Below are 22,161 nucleotides of genomic sequence, written 5' to 3' on the forward strand. Positions count from 1 at the left end.
ATATAAGTTTTTTTAGCTCGTCTGGTAGGCTCGTGTCACTGGGCAGCTCTCTGCTATGCTTCCCTTTGTAGTCTGTAATGGTTTGTAAGCCCTGCCACATCCGACGAGCGTCAGAGCCGGTGTAGTACGATTCGATCTTAGTCCTGTATTGCCGCTTTGCCTGTTTGATGGTTCGTCGGAGGGCATATCAGGATTCCTTATAAGCTTCCGGGTTAGAGTCCTGCTCCTTGAAAGCGGCAGCTCTAGCCTTTAGCTCAGTGCGGATGCTGCCTGTAATCCATGGCTTCTGGTTGTGGTATGTACGTACAGTCACTCTGGGGATGACGTCATCAATGCACTTATTGATGAAGCCAATGATAGATGTGGTGTTCTCCTCAATGCCATCGGAGGAATCCCGGAACATATTTCAGTCTGTGCTAGCAAAACAGTGTTAGCATCTGTTTCCTCTGACCACTTTTTTATTGATCTAGTCACTGGTGCTACCTGCTTAAGTTTTTGCTTGTAAGCAGGAATCAGGAGGGTACAATTATGGTCAGATTTGTCAAATGGAGGATGAGGGAGAGCTTTGTATGCGTCTCTCTGTGTGGAGTATAGGTGGTCCAGAGTTCTTTTTCCTTTGGTTGCACATTTAACATGCTGATAGAAATTTTGTAAAATGGATTTAAGTTTCCCTGCATTAAAGTCCCCGGCAACTAGGAGCGCCACCTCTGGGTGAGCATTTTCTTGTTTGCTTATGGCGGAATACTGCTCATTCAATGCTGTCTTGGGGGTGGAAGGTCCTATATATAGGGGCAACACTCAGTGACATTTTCCTGAAACAGGAGGTAAAAGATATATAACATAGGTTCACAATGTTAACATTCAATGTATGAAAATATATGATCATAAACAAGGAATGTGATCAATATTTACAATAATATAAAAAATAAATGTCCCTTTTTCAGGACCCTGTCTTTCAAAGATAATTTGTAAAAATCCAAATAACTTCACAGATCTTCATTGTAATGGGTTTAAACACTGTTTCCCATGCTTGTTCAATGAACCATAAACAATTAATGAACATGCACCTGTGGAACGGTCATTAAGACACTAACAGCTTACAGATGGTAGGCAATTAAGGTCACAGTTTTAAAACTTAGGACACTAAAGAGGCCTTTCTACTGACTCTGAAAAACACCAAAAGAAAGATGCTCAGGATCCCTGCTCATCTGTGTGAATGTGCCTTAGGCATGCTGCAAGGAGGCATGAGGACTGCAGATGTGTCCAGGGCAATACATTGCAATGTCCGTACTATAAGACGCCGAAGAGTGCACTACAGGGTGACAGGACGGACAGCTGATCGTCCTCGCAGTGGCAGACCACGTGTAACAACACCTACACAGGATCGGAACATCCGAACATCACACCCGCGGGACAGGTACACGGTGGCAACAACAACTGCCCGAGTTATAGCAGGAACGCACAATCCCTCCATCAGTGCTCAGACTGTCCGCAATAGGCTGAGAGAGGCTGAACTGAGGGCTTGTAGGCCTGTTGTAAGGCAGGTCCTCACCAGACATCACCGGCAACAACGTCACCTATGGGCACAAACCCACCGTCGCTGGACCAGACAGGACTGGAAAAGGTGCTCTTCACTGACGAGTCGTGGTTTTGTCTCACCAGGGGTGATGGTCGGATTCGCGTTTATCATTGAAGAGCGTTACACCGAGGCCTGTACTCTGGAGTGGGATCGATTTGGAGGTGGAGGGTCCGTCATGGTCTAGGGCGGTGTGTCACAGCATCATCGGACTGAGTTTGTTGTCATTGCAGGCAATCTCAACGCTGTGCGTTACAGGGAAGACATCCTCCTCCCTCATATGGTACCCTTCTTGCAGGCTCATCCTGACATGATCCTCCAGCATGACAATGCCACCAGCTATACTGCTCGTTCTGTGCGTGATTTCCTGCAAGACAGGAATGTCAGTGTTCTGCCATGGCCAGCGAAGAGCCTGGATCTCAATTCCATTGAGCACGTCCGGGACCTGTTGGATCAGAGGGTGAGGGCTAGGGCCATTCCCCACAGAAATGTCCGGGAACTTGCAGGTGCCTTGGTGGAAGAGTGGGGTAACATCTCACAGCAAGAACTGGCAAATCTAGTGCAGTCTATGAGGAGGAGATGCACTGCAGTACTTAATGCAGCTGGTGGCCACACCAGATACTGACTGTTACTTTTGATTTTGACCCCCCATTTGTTCAGGGACACATTATTCAATTTCTGTTAGTCACATGTCTATGGAACTTGTTTAGTTTATGTCTCAGTTGTTGAATCTTGTTATGTTCATACAAAAATGTACACGTTAAGTTTACTGAAAATAAATGCAGTTGACAGTGAGAGGATGTTTCTTTTTTTGTCTGAGTTTATATACATTTATATACATATATATCTAGCCAGCAGCATACCACCCTGCATACCACTGCTGGCTTGCTTCTGAAGCTAAGCAGGGTTGGTTCTGGTCAGTCCCTGGATGGGAGACCAGGTGCTGCTGGAAGTGGTGTTGGAGGGCCAGTAGGAGGCACTCTTTCCTCTGGTCTAAAGAATATGGGTCCTGTCTTTTGGATGGGACGTTAAATGGGTGTCCTGACTCTCTGAGGTCATTAAAGATCCCATGGCACTTGTTGTAAGAGTAGGGGTGTTAACCCTGGTCTCTTGGCTAAATTCCCAATCTGGCCCTCAACCCATCAAAGTCACCTAATAATCCCCAGTTTACAATTGGCTCATTCCTCTCCCCTGTAACTATTCCCCAGGTTGTTGATGTAAATGAGAACATATTCTTAGACCACTTAGCTGGTAAAATAATGGATAAATAAAAAAATGGACACAAAATATTCAACTAGGATAAAAAATATTGACATTTTTTAACTATTAAAACGGTTTCAAGTCGAACTCGTCATTAAGGCCAAGAGGACACATTGTGTTGAGCCTTTGCTAAATTAGCCATGGATGGAGATAGGGATTTGGACTTGCGTTTATACTTAATTCTCCATACTGGCCAATTCCTCATAGCAATGTAGCATGTTACATGTTTGGAGTAGTATCTAGTGAGAGACCAGCATTGCATGCTGTGGATGGCAGCTGCCAACCCCATTCATGGGAGATACAACCACTTTAAGTCTCTGAAACAGAACGTCAACATGTCAGAACACATCATTTTCAGATTTGACCTCTTCGTCAATTTGATTGATGAGTGCAATGAGGTAAAAGCAAAACCTTCCCTTTTCCCTAACTTTTTCAGCGCCTGCAGTAAGCCCTTATTGAATGGAAATGTTTATTTCAGAACCCTTTGAGACCTTTGCATATGCATTTCCACCTTTGTGTGACTTGTGGTATTATGTCATAGCCAGACGTAATGTAGACCTGCGCTGTAGAAACATGGAATCTGTAGAGCGAGTATACGCCACTGATAAGATCCAGAGATACATACTGTTTCCTCTACAGTTTCAACCAGAGGTAATAATTGCACTTGTTGTATTGGTGTTCCTTATGTGTTGGGCTGTTTAGATGCAGCGTTCAGTGAGATCTACCTACCATAACATGCTTTCTGTCCCGTTGTAGGTGTGGTGCACGTTGACCCCTGATCACCTCGGAGGCCAAGGAGTTGACGCACAAGCATCTGTGTCAGAGTGACAGCACCAAGCCAGCCTGGTGTATCATTGTCAGGCAGCTAGATAGCATGCTCCGACTGTCTGAGAGCATGGCCAGGCTCTACTGCTCAGATGTGGCTGGTCAGACACCTACTACTGAATTATACATCCCCATATGTATAGGCCCCTATACATTGTAGAGTAAACTCCTGTCTTTTTATGTGTCTTCATTGTTTGTCAAAATCTAATAATTATGGTTGTTGGTGTAACAGAGGTGGTTCAGTGAATTTGCTAACATAATGAGTAAGCTTACATGATATCTGAAGAGTTGCATTGACAGTACAACATACATCTTCACCCTTTTATTTTTACTTTTTAAAGGTGCATCCCAAACGCGTAGAGTAGGCCTTCTGACTTCTGAATAAGTCTGTCATCAGTGTCGACTCCAACTTCAACTTCGACCAGGAACAAGACGACAATGGGGAAATTAATGGTAAGAAACACAATGGGGGAATGAAGGGTAGGAAACACAATGGGGGAATGAATGGAAGGAAACAGTCACTTTCACCTTTTTGCAACAATATATTTATTGAAAATGATACATTTACACATAAACAATTGTCATCCTGTGTTCTCCGTATCAGAATGACTTGATAGATGAGTCTGTGAAGGGGACAAACAGCACTAATGGCCATCATGCAGAGGAGGCCATGGACATAGACCATGGGGCAGGCAGACCTGAGAAGACCAGCACTGCCAAGCCTGCTCTCAAAATGACCTTCGCTGAGTATAGGAGGGTCTCCAACCACTCATTCTGCACACGCAGAAGATGGATGATAGTAAGAGTTTAAACAAACTGAAAGGATCCTTATTCTCAATTTAGTTGAATTAAAAGCATACTAGTTTTGTCAACGTTTAACAAAATGTTTCATTCTTACAGTTGACGAAGAGTCCTCACTGAAGAAGTGCAAGCTGATTTAACTGGTACCTGAAAGAGATGAAGAGTGAGATCGAGTCAGAAGCTGAGATGGTTGCCAAGAAGTATCTGATTGAGAAAGTGCTTCAGAGACTAATCCATTATGTAAGTAAAGCATTGGAAAACACCATCTTAAATATTTGACTGTTTGAAGCATTTATGGTATTGACCTTTACATAATGCAGTGAGATTTGTACAATTTGTGAGTGAGTGACATGCTCTGTACATGTGTTCATTTCAGGACCACATCATCATAGAGTTAACGAAGACTGGGCTGAAGAAAGTTGGTGTTGAGGGAGAGGAACCTGTGGAGGAAGAGGACCCCTTCTTAGTGGTCAACGCCAATTACATCCTGGAAGACTAGGTACGGTCCACGTCCACCTCAGCCGTAGATATTGTAGAAAGGGTCATTTAATTCAGGCTTATCTGAAAGGAATTTGTGATCGGAGCTACAATAGCCTACTGTTCACTTGGTGTGCTGACATGTTACTATTGACTGTCAACGTACTGTCTCTAAAAAAAGTTATGTAGAATATGAAATGAATACACTTTTGTCATGCTGCTCATCTCCATGCATTTCAATAAATATATTTTTTGCAATGAGTTGCGCTCACCAGGTGGCGCACTTTTACCTATCATCGCACTGGTGCCTCAGAGTTCAGGGCAATGGTTCAGGGCATGTCAGTTGGACTATGGGGACATGGAGGGGACAGGTCATTTTTTTTATAGGGAAGAATATATGGTTTTTGTTTATCTCTGATATTCATGGAACATTGGTTCAAAAGAGGTATTACTACAAAATTCTGTATATATATTTTTTATCAACAGAATATGACACATTTAGTCTGTGGGCTCCCGAGTGGCGCAGCGGCGCTGCATCTCAGTGCTAGAGGCGTCACTACAGACCCTGGTTCGATCCCAGGTTGTATCACAACCAGTCGGGATCGGAGTCCCATAGGGCGGCGCACAATTGTTCGGGTTAGGGGAGGGTTTGGCCAGGGTAGGCCGTCATTGTAAAATACGAATTTGTTTTTAACTGACTTGCCTAGTTAAATTATAAATAAATATGAACTATTTTAGAATGGATTTGTCTTATTTCAAACCCAATGACCCTTCGTGATGTGTTAAATCATGCACTATCCCTCATCTGATTTTGACGATGCAATGAAATGGCTTATAGCATAGCCTAAATGCACAAAGATTCAATTTATTACAATAATATAGGCTATGTTTTACAGAAAAGTTCATTTAAGCTACAGTAGCACATCCAAGAAAATGTTTTATACTCAAACATTTATTTTAGAACCAAAATGGATACTCACCCTGTTTTAATTTGAATTCAGTGTCTTGTCCATTTCTCTCTGCAGGCAAGTAAAGATTTAGAAAAACATGTGAGAACATTAATAAAAATGTAGTCGAATGTCCTTCAGAAAAAGTACATTCTATTCCGCTTCCTTTCCAAACGTCAATGAATGGGAATAGTGCATATAACTATAACCTACATTCATACTATTTAATTTGTAGGTGACCAATTCCATTATATGTAAATATTAAATAATATCCATAATATTAAAGAGACCCTCGCTCCTTGCCTTCGCCGCGGAGAAGTGTGCCGTACGACCACCTGCGCACAACTGTTTTTGCGTCTCGTCCCAGATCCCATCGCAGAGAGTTGCGTGCGAAGGGCATGCCAGGTCATTGGGATAAATTCGCCACCTGAAATACGAGGAAGTTAACGGCACCCAATCGGGTCTATATAACATCAACCACATCCCTGCCAAGAGGACCGCGGACTGATAAACCATCTTTGTAGAGAGCTGTGTTGAACCGTATGCTATAGTTTAGGTTTTTATGCAACTTTATTTACTGAATAGTATAATTCAATTCTCTAGACTGTTGAGAACTACTACCGATTTCCTTTTGATTTGCAAATTGATTGGAACAGTCTTTAGGTGAGTTGTATGACATTTGAATACAGTGTGCAAGTTAGTAGATGTGTTAATATATATTTTTTGATCAGTCATACTAATTTCCCTTAAATCGATGGTTTACTGTACCTGAGCGCTTACTATGCATGCCACTTTTTCAAGCTATAGGCCATTGGTCCCTGAACGTAAACAAAGGCACGAATGTGAAGCGGATATAGTGAGATAACTGGGACGCTAAATTAGTTAGCAAATTGTAATGTTTATTGTGATAAATAAATGTGAAATCAAATTAATATTGTTGCTTGTAGAATTTTATTTTCATATAGAATTCTTTATTCATGATATGCCCTTTCTAAGTTTTGTCTTCTTGAGACGTGCAATTAATGATAATTGACTCACAGATGATGATTCCACCTGGGGACTGCTTATATGCGGGAAGGAAGAGAAGGAAGCCCATCCAAAAACAGTTGAGTACCGGATATTAATGAGTTAGTCTCACATGAAATGCCTGTTTGTTGCATGTGCAAATAAAATATAATTGTTCCCAGTCTGGCTTTCATGGATATTCAACACTTGTAAATTAATGGACAAACAAAAGCATTGTGATGTTTTAAAGTACGCTTCAATTAAAATCAGCATACCGTACTATGTGGGCATTTATTGTTACATTGTCTATATTTCTAAGGGTATTTGGTTACACTTTGCAAACAATTTGCAAAAAGAAATCCCTCACCATCTAATTCTAGTGCAGAAAGTTAAATTAATAATTTTCTGTTAATTTGCTAATTGAATGTCGTTATATATGTGCAATTACACAAACGACAAACATGTATTACAGTTGTAAGTACTTTGTAACAATCTGTACCCACACTAATTACATTGTGCCCGCCTATTTAAGTAGTAGTATGATGTACTGTAAATACATCGTTTTAGTATTATGTAGTTGTGCATTCAGTTGCACAACTGAATGCATTCAACCGAAATTAACCCAACCCCTCTGAATCCTTAATTGATGTCCACGTCATCTATCAAGCCATTGCAAGTTTCTTACAATTTCATGTCCAACTTGAGAAAAAATGTATATTCAGCATTATTCAGTTGAGGGACCTGCTGCTACTACATAGGCTTTCCCTCTTCATTATTTAGTCATTATTGGGCTATTTACTAAGTCATAGTTTTCTGAACCCACAGACAACACCTGACTTTCTCAAAATACCAGTTTAGACATAGTAAAGGTTCCAATGACTAATGAGACAAAATGGGATTTAAATTTCAGTAACGCATGCTTGCTTATTTAATAAACCAGTCATCATTGGGACAATAAATAGTACTGTATTTTGGTATCAGTAGATTGATGAAAAAAAGCCTAGATTGTAACTTTTATCATAACATCAATTAACATCAATCAATTACTTAACTCTCTATATTTGACAGAAAACAGACAGCGGCCACCCAGAAGACCAATCCATCTAAGAGGCACCGTGACCGTTTGAATACAGAGCTGGACCGGCTGGCCAGTCTCCTACCCTTCACCCCGGACATCATCTCCAAACTGGACAAGCTCTCCGTGCTGCGCCTCAGTGTCAGCTACCTCCGGGTCAAGAGCTTCTTCCAAGGTATAGACAGCACAGCGTCCCCATGTGGTGCAGTTACACCCTATATAGTCTCTCGTGACAGCAGTTACAAGCTATCGTGACGGCGCACATGCGAGATTTGGCCATGGATTTTGGTATTTTATTAGGATCCCAATTAGCTATTGCGAAAGCAGCAGCTACTCTTCTTGGGGTCCACACAACACATGAAACATGACATAATACAAAACATTAATAGACAAGAACAGCTCAAGGACAGAACTACATACTTAAAAAAGGCACACGTAGCCTACATATTAATACATACACACAAACTATCTAGGTCAAATAGGGGAGAGGCGTTGTGCCGTGAGGTGTTGCTGAATCTGTTTTTTGAAGCCAGTGTAACCGATGTGAAATGGCTAGCTAGTTAGTGGTGGGGCGCGCTAATAGCGTTTCAATCGGTGAGGTCACTCGCTTTGAGACCTTGAAGTAGTGGTTCCCCTTGCTCTGCAAGGGCCGCGGCTTTTGTGGAGCGATGGGTAATGATGCTTCGTGGGTGACTGTTGTTGATGTGTGCAGAGGGTCCCTGGTTCGCGCCCGGGTCGGGGCGAGGGGACGGACTAAAGTTAAACTGTTACATTGATGCTGTTGACCCGGATCACTGGTTGCTACGGAAAAGGAGGAGGTCGAAAGGGGGGTGAGTGTAACCGATGTGAAATGGCTAGCTAGTTAGCGGTGGTGCGCGCTAATAGCGTTTCAATCGGTGACATCACTCGCTTTGAGACATTGAAGTAGTGGTTCCCCTTGCTCTGCAAGGGCCGCGGCTCTCATGGAAGGATGTTTGACATGCTTTCACATTTGTATCACAGACATTATTAGACCTCTTTTAGACCTCCTGTAAGACCCTATGATCTGTGAACCGTACATGATACAGACAACATATTGGTGTCTTATCCTCCTTATAGTGTGCTCTAAAATATGGAGTATGTCTAGATTCTGAAATAAAAAGTCACATTAATTTATTAAACATTTAAAATATGTATTTATATATATTCATATCTCAGAAGTGCCCTTTTTGATTTTACTTATTTTTACTCTTTAAGCACATCACATTTCCAGAGTGGGCTTTCTGGTACCTTTGAAGATATGACCCATTGTATACATAGAAATTGACGTTACAGGCCATTAACCAATCACAGCCCTCCTTTAGGATTGTACATTCAGGAAATCACCAGCAGAGGGAGTTCCCTTTGAATCCATTTTCCCATTCACTGTGTTGGTGGTGCTCATAAAATGTATCATAACTTTAAAAGTAGAGGAGAGCCCACTCTGGAAATGTGAATTACTTGTAGAGTATATTGTTTAAAACAATATGTCTAAAAATGAACAAATCTAAAAGTGTACTTTTGAGATATTAATGTGAATATGTGTAATGTTGAATAAATTCTTGTGAAAAAAAATATTTCAGAAACTAGACATACTCCATATTTTAGAGAACACTGTAAGGAGTATAATGACACCAACACATTGTCTGTATCATGTAAGGTTAACGGATCATAAGGTCTTACAGGAGACATGTATAGGTCTAAAAAGGGCCTAAAATTTCATCAGGATTTTCTCAAAAATGGTTTGTGATACAAATGTAAAAAGCACATCAAACATCCATCCAAATACTAATTTATTTTCTATGTGAGAATTGCCAGAACAATCCAAGATATCAAAAATATTTTCAGGCCTTCCTGGGGTGGAATGGCCCATATAAGACATCATTACACTCAGAAAAGGGCTCTAGAAGGGTTCTTCAGCTGTCCCCATAAGAGAACCCTTTTTGGTTCCAGGTAGAACTCTTTTGGGTTCCACGTAGAACCCTCCACCTGGGACCAAAAAGGCTTCTTCAAAGAGCTTTCCTATGGGGACAGCCAAAGAACCCATTTAGGTTCTAGATAGTACCTTTTTGTTGTAACAGTGTAACCTACCTATTGACATTCTAACCATGCACACTCCTACTTTTCTATGTATTTGACAAGGTTTATCACTTTGAGAAAATGAAAATGGAAAACATTACCAAACAGCCTTGATAGTTTACCCATTCATGCATGACCCTACGCCTGCGTGATGTCGCTGTGGTAGCCTTGCTCATTCAGCCAATATGTGATGGATATACATGCTTGGTAGCTTATATGAACTTTTGAAATATACTGTTTTATACATTGGTCAAATGTGTCTAGCTGTGGCCTTGTTTTTTTTCTGTGTCATTTCCAATCCCTTCAACGTCTGTAATGAAACATGTTAGGTCAAGGTAGTGTTGCTGCATGTATTAACATCATTTGATTATCTGATTCTGGATTCAGATCAGGTTTTGACTGAATTGTCCACATGTGAAATAAGGTGTCAGTCATCACTTATTTATGCAGTCTTTGCAATATACTGTACATCTTCATAGCTTTGAAATACATCAAATACTAAGTTCATACTGGAAGTACCCAACCTGTTATGAATAGTGAAAAAGATAGATATGCTATCCAATGAAAGAAATTTGTAGCCGTTCTCTGTTCTCTGCTTCTACATCTCCATTGCTTGCTGTTTGGGGTTTTAGGTTAGGTTTCTGTATAGCACTTTGTTACATCGGCTGATGTAAAAAGGGCTTTATAAATACATTTGATTGATTGATTGACTAATATCAATATCTACAAACTTAAAGCAAGTGTATTGTCCAATTGAAACCTCCCATCTACAGTTACAGTACAACAGAAGAAAATATTAAAGCATTTTCCCTCATTAGTGATGTAATGACCTCGTCTCTTTCTGTGGCAGCGCCATGCTGGAGCTTGTGGGTGTCTTTGCTTGAATAGCCTCACGTCAATAATTGCATAGATTGGCCCTGCACAACAAAAGGCGTAAGTGACTGACCCCAAACCACTTCTGGTCTAGACGCCAAATATGTTGGTTCAACAAGAGCAAGCTGAGAACACAGCATGCAGCGGAAAGAAATCCTTTGTTTCCCCAACACTATTGTTGGACTGTTGTCGCTTACAATTACGCTCAAATTTGATCACCCAGAACTCAACTCCCTGCGTTGATCACCCTGTCTGATTTTATGACCCTTGGTTTTATGACCCTTGGTTGACCCTCGTCTGAAACTCTATGTATTCCAGTTTTAACAGATGGTTTATTTTTGATGGGTTTTCAGCAGCACCCTACAAACCTTCAAGTTTAGAGCAGATTTTATTTACAGCAACAGACTGAGTACTCCCATAGTTTACCACACTTATACCGGAGGTGTGCCCGGTATTTCTTGTTTTTCTGTCATCTCTTATTTTGTGTGCTATCTGCGCTGTACTTTTGTGAATCATATTGATGAGATAGTATCTCATCCAGGATACTGCATAATACAAGTGCTGTAACACCCTATAGCCTGAGGAATGAGTTTGCAGTACAAGTTGTGCCACGTGCTGGTCTTCCTCTTTGCCAGCAGTTGTGGTTCCCCTTGCCAGTTTCCAGTCATCAGACCCACTTAGATATCACGCATCCTCGTATGGTCCTCCCAGCAGCTCACAATGAGATCACAGAGAGGTTAATAGGATTGGAGCATGCACTTCACTTCTGCGTGGCTCAGTTGGTAGAGCATGGTGCTTGCAACGCCAGGGTTGTGAGTTTGATTTCCAAGGGCGACCAGTATGAAAATGTATATACTCTACTGTAAGTCGCTCTGGGTAAGAGCATCTGCTAAATGTCAAAAATGTAAAATTGCATTGACCTGAATTTTAAAAAGGCAGCTGAAGTGATAGAGCTTAAGAGACCTAGTACACACTGCACAGCTCACTGTGGTTTCAGGGGAGTGTCCTTACGGGGAGGATCAGTGTCAATGGTCTTTAATTTCATGGTCCTGAATACTGTTTGATTCTAAGCAGAGTTCTGATATTGCCTGTTGTACATTCAACATGAAAAGCTGCTCTTTGAAATGATCAGACAAGGAAAAAACAATAACAGGGTAACAGTCTTGAAGATGTGGTAATTTCTCCGCAGTACATTCATACGAACCATAAAAGTCCGTAGAAATGTCATTTTTTGTACAGGATACATCTCCAGTAAGGTGTCATGCTGCCTGTTCCCAGCGTGTTACCTGGAGAAAAATGTATGATCGTCTTGTCAGTGTTGACTAACTTGCCTGTTTGACTTGTATGAGCCTACATGACAGTGTATTTCTGTGGAATACAGAGTAATGGGGAAAGGAAAATGGTAGATATTAGGAAGCTATAATGTGCCCCAGCACATGAGGGAGTAATTGTGCACAAGTGAAAGTGGCAGTGAAGGAATAGTCAGATCAGAGAGGTAATGAATGCTCCACTTATTCCCTGAGTACATTGCGTGACTGCTCCCTGGCAAGGTCCGGACCGCCCTCAGGGCTCAGTGTAATGCACAAGAAAGGAAAGTATGTATCAAGTTGTCACGAACTTGGAAATGAGCGGACCAAGGCGCAGCGTGAGTATAGTTCCACATATTTACTTCAGTGAAACTAACAAAACCAAAATAACAAAACTTAAAAAGACCGTGAGGACATAGTGCCCAAACACACTAACAAACAATCAATATCCCACAAATGGAGGTGGGGGAAAAGCCTACCTAAATATGATCCCCAATTAGAGGAAACGATTACCAGCTGCCTCTAATTGGGAACCACACAAACCACCAACCTAGAAATCTAAATACTAGATAACCCCCCCAGTCACGCTCTGACCTAAACACCATAGAGAACCGAGGGCTCTCTATGGTCAGGGCGTGACACAAGTGCCACGACATTGGGTTTTATACATCCGTGCTTATTGGTGGGGATCTATTGACCTCTCATGACACAACGAGGATGCTGTGTGTGAATGTTAACAATTAATTTCTAAAGTGAGTTTGTAATCTATCACCTATTGTAAACCCAAATTGAATTTGTTATAATCAAATGAAACAGCCATTATATACTGTGCCTAAAATGTTGAATCAGAACAGAGATTTTCCTTAGAACAACTGTGTAGGTCCGTCCCCATGTCATTTTAAATCTGAATTTTAGGAAATTATATCCCAGATGTAGCCAAATTAAGTAATTCAAATGAAGCTAATCTGAGCTAATGTGTTTGAGGCGCTGCCAGTTGAGTGAATTGTACCATGTTAAAGCAAGCGAGGTAGACTGGATTATCGTCCATAACCTTAAAATGCTCTTCTGAAACTCACTGTATCAGTACAGTAGCGTGATAATCTTCAAACGGAAATGCAGAAGAGGTTATAGGTTTAGTATAATGATATTGAGAGGTGAGTGAAAAGGGTTCTGAAATGTTACAGAATTGGTACAAAGGGAGCCAAAGGCCCCACCAACTTATGAAGTACCACTAAGAAAGCATTACTTTAATGTAAAACCTTTGTAAGTGCTGTGTTGAATTGTGATGTTGCATACTCTGCAGTCTGGTCACAGTTCCATATTTCTAATTCCAGTTGTAGTGCTTATCATGTTGACCAGGGGGATCGAGGGGCTAGAATGGAATCAGTACACAGAAGAGGTCTTGGGTTCTACCTTCTCCTCCATGTTTAACTAGGTGCTCTGAGTATCATGTAATATCATTGGCTATCGGAGGGCAGAGTGTTTGGCAGCTGCACAACCTTCTCTGGCAGATTTCCTTCAGCTTGCGTGCAGAACGGGAAATTCCATTTCCCCCCGTGTTTGTTGTCATCATGTTTGAATAGACTGTTTGTCAATAAGGATAAGACATTTTCGTTCCAATGAATCCAAGCAATTAGCTCCAGAATTTAATATGGCCCAGGATAATTTAGGTTTTGATTATATAATTTTAGATTTTTTTCTCATAGAAATTCTCTTTGTTCTTCTTTCATCCTGATCTGTCGGCCATTGTTACACTTCATCCCATAATCTATTGTTCACTTCATTGTTATTTCCAGAAACAATGCCTCGATTGATCATGAAGAGTGTTTTTAGAAATAGTAAACAGTTTTGGCTTGTTCTGTTTCTACCAAATAGTTGTTATTATCAGCAACGATTCAAATCTTAGCAGATGTTATTCTGCTGTGATCCAACATGTAATTTACTTATGTTTTCTACTTTTCAGTGATATTCAGCTATCCAATATTGGTTGTGTTCAATCAGCCAAAGGCAACATTCATGGAAAATATTTTATTTTTTATTTGACCTTTATTTAACTAGGCAAGTCAGTTAAGAACAAATTCTTATTTACAGTATAGATAATGGAAAACTATTTGTCTGCTCGCAATAGCGTGAGGAAGTGACCTTAATATGTCATAAAGGAGGGGTACTAATCTTGGTCATATTGCATGATGACTGCAGTGCTAACTGATTTGGCACAAGCTCTTTTTGTCTAAACTGTGATTTTTAATTTGTTATCAGATCATAAAAAACATCTACTTAACAAGCATTTTCACAACACATGTTATTATCCATTTTGGCACGATAACAACAGCCACAAAACAACAAATGTATGTTAATGGAAATATATTGATTTATTGATGGATTAATGGTGTTCGTTTAATCAAGCCCAAAGATACATTTTCAAAAGTGAATATGACGGGAGAAATTATGATGAATTATCATGTGTAAATGCATAGTAATGTTTACATCTTTATTATTTTCATGACTGCTACAGCGACGACAGACATGCATTGTACTGGACAATGGACAATACAGGTGTTTAAAGCTCTTATGAGACTTTCCCAAGAAAACTCACAGCTGTAACCACTTCCAAAGGTGTTTCTAACATGTATTGGACCCTTCTCTAACGACAAATCCACCTGCTCTTCGGACTAGTCAATATACAAAACTATATCGACTCAAGAACCCCGACAAAGACTGTTGTCACCCAACATTTTTTAGTGTCAACTCGCACTCCAAGTTTTGTCTACAACACCACAGTCGTTGATCATCAATGCACTAGACAACATAGATCACGCAAGTCAATGAGAAACCCTGGGGATGGGGGCATTTAGACAGTAACAAATTAGTTTAATCCGTTAATTAAGCTTTTATTTTAGGTATATTATGCTACATTAATGTGTAAATAACAACAATGACATAATTTTATATAATATAGTTTCAACATGACTGTAAAAGTAAGTAGTCTTATTTAGATTTCATACTTGGCTCCTCAATTAACTTCATGATGTGTATTTAGGCTACTCTCCTCTCCTTGGCGTTTTTCCTATTTTGTTGCATTACAATCTGTAATTTAAATGGATTTTTATTTGTATTTCATGTAATGGGCATACACAAAATAGTCCAAATTGGTGAAGTGAAATGAAAAGAGTAGCTTGTTTAAAAAAATAATAATTTTAAACGGAAAAGTGGTGCGTGCATATGTATTCACCTCCTTCGCTATGAAGCCCCTAAATAAGATCTGGTGCAACCAATTACCTTCAGAAGTCACATAATTAGTTAAATAAAGTCCACCTGTGTGCAATCTATGTGTCACATGATCTGTCACATGATCTCAGTATATATACACCTGTTCTGAAAGGCCCCAGAGTCTGTAACACCGCTAAGCAAGGGGTACGACCAACCAAATGGCACCATGTAGACCAATGAGCTCTCCAAACAGGTCAGGGACAAAGTTGTAGAGAAGAACATAAGTACATAAGTACATGGGTTATAAAAAAATATCAGAAACTAATAAATCCATTATTAAAAAATGGAAAGAATATGGAGTATCTGTCCATAGGACTACTTTAAGCCGTACACTCCACAGAGCTGGGCTTTACGGAAGAGTGGCCAGAAGAAAGCCATTGCTTAAAGAAAAAAATAAGCAAACACGTTTGGTGTTCACCAAAAGGCATGTGGGAAACTCCCCAAACATATGGATGAAGGTACTCTGGTCAGATGAGACTAAAATTTAGCTTTTTGGCCATCAAGGAAACGCTATGTCTGGCGCAAACTCAACACCTCTCATCACCCCGAGAACACCATCCCCACAGTGAAGCATGGTGGTGGCAGCATCATGCTGTGGGGATGTTTTTCATTGGCAGGGACTGGGAAACTGGTCAGAATCGAAGGAATGATGGATGGCGCTAAATACAGGGAATTTTTTGAGGGAAACCTGTTTCAGTCTTCCAGAGATTTGAGACTGGGGTGGAGTTTCACCTCCCAGCAGGACAATGACCCTAAGCATACTGCTAAAGCAACACTCAAGTGGTTTAAGTGGAAACATTTAAATGTCATGGAATGACCTAGTCAAATCCCAGATGTCAATCCAATTGAGAATCTGTGGTATGACTTAAAGATTGCTGTACACCAGCGGAACCCATCCAACTTGGAGCTGGAGCAGTTTTGCCTTGAAGAATGGGCAAAATTCCCAGTGGCTAGATGTGCCAAGCTTATAGATACATACCCCAAGAGACTTGCAGCTGTAATTGCTGCAAAAAGTGGCTCTACAAAGTATTGACTGGGGGGGTGAATAGTTATGCACGCTCAAGTTTTCTGTCTTTTTTGTCTTATTTCTTGTTTGTTTCACAATAAAAAATATTTTGCATCTTCAAAATGGTAGGCATGTTGTGTAAATGAAATGATACAAACCCCCCCAAAAATCCGTTTTAATTCCAGGTTGTATGGCAACAAAATAGGAAAAATGCCAAATGGGGTGAATACTTTCGCAAGCCACTGTATACTATCCTCTGCACCTTACACTCACTGACCCCCCTTTCATTTGTCATTTTGTGTGCTGAACACTCACATTCCTGAAGTAGCTACTCACAGTCATTTCATTCAGCAAGGATGAAATCAGTCACAGAAATTAAAACCTCCTCCCTGTTTCTCATTCAGTTGGCCCCTGATCCCCCCCCCCCCCCCCCCTCCTTCCCCAGTGATTGATACCGAAGTATCACAAAAACAATTGAAGGATGAGAAGTGAAAACAGGAAAATCACAGTCACAGTAACAGTATGATGTCCTCCTCCTGATATGGGTACAGTGACTATAGAAAGTCTACACCCTCTTGAACTTTTTTCACATTTTGTTGTGTTACAAATTGGGATTGTAATAGATTTAATTGTAATTTTGTCATTGATCTACACAAAATACTCCCTAATGGAGTATATACAAATCTACACTGGAGTTGCTTACCAAGAAGACAGAATGTTCCTGAGTGGCCAAGTTACAGTTTTGACTTCAATCTGCTTGAAAACCTATGGCAAGACTTGAAAATTGCTATCTAGCCATGAACCCCAACACACCTAGACAGAGCTTGAATAATTTTGAAAAGAATAATGGACAATACAGGTGTTTAAAGCTCTTATGAGACTTACCCAAGAAGACTCACAGCTGTAATGACTTCCAAAGGTGTTTCTAACATGTATTGAACACTTCTCTAATCAAGGTATATTAGTGTTTATTTTCCTTTAATAAAAAAAGCTTTTATATTTTGACAGAAATCTTCATTTTTGACATTAGAGTATTTTGTGTAGGTTGTTGACAAAAATGACAATTAAATCAATTTTAATCCCACTTTGTAACATAATGAAATGTGAAGAAATCCAAGGGGGGGTGTAGACTTTCTGTAGGTACTGTACACTAACTACTTGTGATTGAGTAATGAGTTTTAGCCTCTTAGGAAATCAGCACAATGTCTCTTTAAGAGGCTCTTCGTGTTGTAGGCATGTAGTAAAGCTCACCAGGCGAGCAGTTGCGTGACTGCAGCAGACTGGGTTCTGACCTCAGAAATGGTTATGAAAACGATCTGTTGATCAGTGCAGCGTGTAGGAGACCAGCCCTGCAGAAATGAGTGGGGAGCCACCTCTTGCGCTTCAGAGTTGGGACTTATTGCCTTTACAGCACTAGACACGCACCAAGACATACAGTGTATTCGGAAAGTATTCAGACCCCTTGACTTTTTCCAAATGTTGTTACGTTACAGCCTTATTATAAAATTTATTAAATAAACATTTTCCTCATCAATCTACACACAATACCCCAAAATGACAAAGTGAAAACAGAAATACCTTATTTACATAAGTATTCAGACCCTTTGCTATGAAAATAGAAATTGAGCTCAGGTGCATCCTGTTTCCATTGATCATCCTTGAGATGTTTCTACAACTTGACTGGAGTCCACCTGTGGAAAGTTCAATTGATTTGACATGATTTGGAAAGGCACACACCTGTCTATGTAAGGTCCCACAGATGTCAGTGCAGGTCAGAGCGAGGAATTGTCCGTAGAGCTTTTTTTGTGGATAAAGTCAAGGGGTCTGAATACTTTCTGAATGCACTGTATATACAGATGTTAAGATTGATTTACATATACCCAGTCTAGAGGTGGTATGGAGCAGGAAGCTCAATTGACTTCCCTGAGAGTTATTATGCTGTTCCTTCCCTTAGAGCTTAGATAGGATTTCTGTGTCATTTATAGCATCGTTTAGAAGATTGATAGATTTATTTGGCGTTCATTGCTTGAGGGCCATCTCTGTTGTCTTGTCCTTGATGTCATTATTTACATATTCCCCCTCCATAGCCACCCAGGCCTTGTCACAGCCACTTTGTGTAGTACTACTGTATACATGCTCCAAGCCAATTAGCCCCATGCATTAAAGGCTCCGGGCTGATTACATTAGACATGACACTGCTTATCCTTCCTTGGCAGCTGGGCTCATATTCCTCTTGTCTCATTCACTTCTTTAGCTACCTTATTACTCTACTTGCAGAAGTGTTTTAGAGATAGTTCTATTTTCAGATCCTGGCTGCGTTGCTGTTTTCAGTTTTAACCTAGTTTTATACTTAAAATTGGATTTGACAATAGCTAATGGGGAAGTATGCATGAGTAAATCATGCCATCAGTTGATTTCTACAACCAGAGATTGTAAAGGTCAGTGGGTTTAGGTTGGATTAATTTAATGCAAGGAGAGACAAATACTTATTGAAAAGCCAACACATTCTCCTTGACCCCGGTTTGCATGCTCAGTTTTATTTTGCATGGAGACAGCCATTAGCCTGACTGAAGCGACCCATGTGACTCAGCGCAGGCAGAGCTGTGACCATACTGGTCTGGAAAGGAGGCCGTTTGTTAATGCAATATTTGATTGGCTCTCTCAAATGTTTTTTTCCCTCTGGGATTGAGACCTCTCGTTGGTCGTATTTGAAAATCCAACCATTATGGAAGGGGGCGGCACTCAAGTGTTGTGTGGCTGTGCTTGTGGGTGTGGCTGGGTGTCTGTGCTCAATACCCTCCAAGCTCATCATTAAACTTGAGGCCCTGGGTCTGAATCCCGCCATGTGCAACTGGTTCCTGGACTTCTTGATGGGCTGCCCCCCAGGTGGTGAAAGTAGTAAAAAACACCTCCACTTCGCTGATACTCAACAAGGTGGCCCCACAAGGATGCGTGCTCAGCCCCCTCCTGTACTCCTGGTCACCCATGACTGCGTGGCCTCGCACGCCTCCAACTCAATCATCAAGTTTGCAGACGACACAACAGTAGTAGGCCTGATTACCAACAATGACGAGACAGCCTACAGGGAGGAGATGAGGGCCCTGGAAGTGTGGTGCCAGGAAAATAACCTCTCACTCAACGTTAACAGAACAAAGGAGTTGATCGTGGACTTCAGGAAACAGCACCTATCCACATCGATGGGACCCCAGTGGAAAAGGTAGAAAGCTTCAAGTTCCTCTGCGTACATATCACTGACAAACTGAAATGTTCCACCCACACAGACAGTGTGGTGAAGGAGGCGCAACAGCGTCTCTTAAACCTCAGGAGGCTGAAGAAATTTGGCTTGGCACCAAAAACCCTTATAAACTTTTACAGGTGCACAATTGAGAGCATCCTTTCGGGCTGTATCACCGCCTGGTATGGCAACTGCACCGCCCGCAACCGCAGGGCTCTCCAGAGGGTGGTGCAGTCTGCTCAACGCATCACCGGGGGCACACTACCTTCCCTGCAGGACACCTACAGTACATGATGTCACAGGAAGGCCAAAAAGATCATCAAGGACAACAACAACCCGAGCCACTGCCTGTTCACCCCGCTATCATCCAGAAGGCGGTGGTCAGTACAGGTGCATCAAAGTTGGGACTGAGAGACTGAAAAACAGCTTCTCAAGGCCATCAAACTGTTAAATTCTGTTCACCAGGTAGGATAGTTGAGAACAAGTTCTCATTTGCAACTGCGACCTGGCCAAGATAAAGCAAAGCAGTTCGACACATACAACAACACAGAGTTACACATGGAATAAACAAACATACAATCAATAATACAGTAGAAAAATCGATATTCAGCATGTGCAAATGAGGTAGGATAAGAGAGGTAAGGCAATAAATAGGCCATGGTGGCAAAGTAATTACAATTTAGCAATTAAACACTGGAATGGTAGGATGTGCAGAAGATGAATGTGCAAGTTGAGATACTGGGGTGCAAAGGAGCAAGATAAATTAATTAATAAATACAGTATGGGGATGAGGTAGATTGGATGGGCTATTTACAGATGAGCTATGTACAGGTGCAGTGATCTGTGAGCTGCTCTGACAGCTGTTGCTTAAAGCTAGTGAGGGAGGTAAGAGTCTCCAGCTTCAGAGATTTTTGCAGTTCGTTCCAGTCATTGGCAGCAGAGAACTGGAAGAAGAGGCGGCCAAAGGAAGAATTGGCTTTGGGGGTGACCAGTGAGATATACTTGTTGGAGCGTGTGCTACGGGTGGGTGCTGCTATGGTAACTAGTGAGCTGAGATAAGGCTGGGCTTTACCTAGCAGAGACTTGTAGATGACCTTGTTTAGCATATTTTGTTTTGTCTACATTTGGAAAGATTACCGACACATTTTATGTTTCCGTCAGTCCTGTCATTATCCGACATGTACTTTAATTCCATAAAAAGGTTGGATGGAAACTTGGTTAATGTGGTTCCAAGGCAATAATTTTATTCCTTTGACATTGAATCAAGGAGAGCAACTGAAACCTGTCCCGAAATACTGCTGCTAACAAAAATATTCCTTTGTGGGTTTTGGAAGGATTAGTGATCTAATTTGCTTATGTAATCAGATTTTGAGCAATAGCCAAAATATCAACTATCCAAATGCAGAATTACCCAAATGATCTACCCTTAATTCCATTCCACTTTCAGAATCAGTTCTTTAGAATTCCGGATCAGCTGCACTTTAATTTCCCTCTGTGTTGTTCAATTAAACCCACAGACACTCGGAAGGCCGAGTGTCTGTGGGTTTTCGTTCCTCCTTTGTAATTGATTGATGAATTAAGGTCACACTTGGTTGTCTAGAGCTTAATTGAAAGGAAAAACAAAAAACAAAAAACCTACAGACACTAGGCCCTCTATGGAAAGGGTTTGACACCTCTGCATTACAGTGACGCTCAAGGCCTCCCGAATGGCGCAGCGGTCTAAGGCATCGTATCGCAGTGCTAGAGGCGTTACTACAGACCCGGGTCATTCCCTGCTGTGCCACTACCAGCCGTAGGCTTGAGTCCCATACGACGGCTCACAATTGGCCCAGCGTTGTCCGGGTTAGGGGAGGTTTGGCTGGGGGGGCTTTACTTGGCTCATCGCGCCCTAGCGTCTCCTTGTGGCGGGCTAGGTGCCTGATGGCACCTCCTCCGATTGGTGCAGCTGGCTTCCGGGTTAAGCTCCCGAGCCCGTTGGGGAGTTGCAGCGATTAGACAAGATCGTAAAATACAAAAGAAATGATACAAAAAACTAATAAAAGGGACGCTCCAGAACTTTTGTATCATTTTTGCCAGTCATTTTGAAAGTGATGCTCTTGAGCCAAAAGGGGTCCTCGTTTTTTGAGTGCTACGTCATCCAATTGTGCACTACATCCTCCATTTCGTATGACATGTTATGTCCTTTTTTTGGGCAATCTGTATGTTATGTTACAAATCCAATTTGTACAATATGTTATGAATTTGTTGTATTTAAGATCCCAAACAGCATCGATAATGAATGGGGCTCTGCTTTTACTGGTTGGCTCTTTTCTGTGTCTCACTCAAATCAAATCAAATTGGATTTGTCATATACACTTGTTTAGCAGATGTTATTGCGGGTGTAGCGAAATGCTTGTGTTTCTAGCTC

The 22,161-nt window shown here is 41.2% G+C and overlaps 1 protein-coding gene across 1 annotated transcript in view; it reads left to right on the top strand.

The window, feature by feature from the left end:
• Positions 1-6,929: 6,929 nt before the first annotated feature.
• Positions 6,930-22,161, top strand: part of LOC139560004 (aryl hydrocarbon receptor repressor-like) — a 33,752-nt gene continuing 18,520 nt past the window's right edge. The window contains exons 1-2 of the mRNA XM_071376514.1: positions 6,930-6,991; positions 7,960-8,141. Of these exons, the coding sequence (XP_071232615.1) occupies positions 6,930-6,991; positions 7,960-8,141 (244 nt within the window). The remainder of the gene's footprint in view (positions 6,992-7,959; positions 8,142-22,161) is intronic.

Source organism: Salvelinus alpinus, chromosome 30 (genome assembly GCF_045679555.1).
Source record: "Salvelinus alpinus chromosome 30, SLU_Salpinus.1, whole genome shotgun sequence".
NCBI classification, from domain to species: domain Eukaryota; kingdom Metazoa; phylum Chordata; class Actinopteri; order Salmoniformes; family Salmonidae; genus Salvelinus; species Salvelinus alpinus.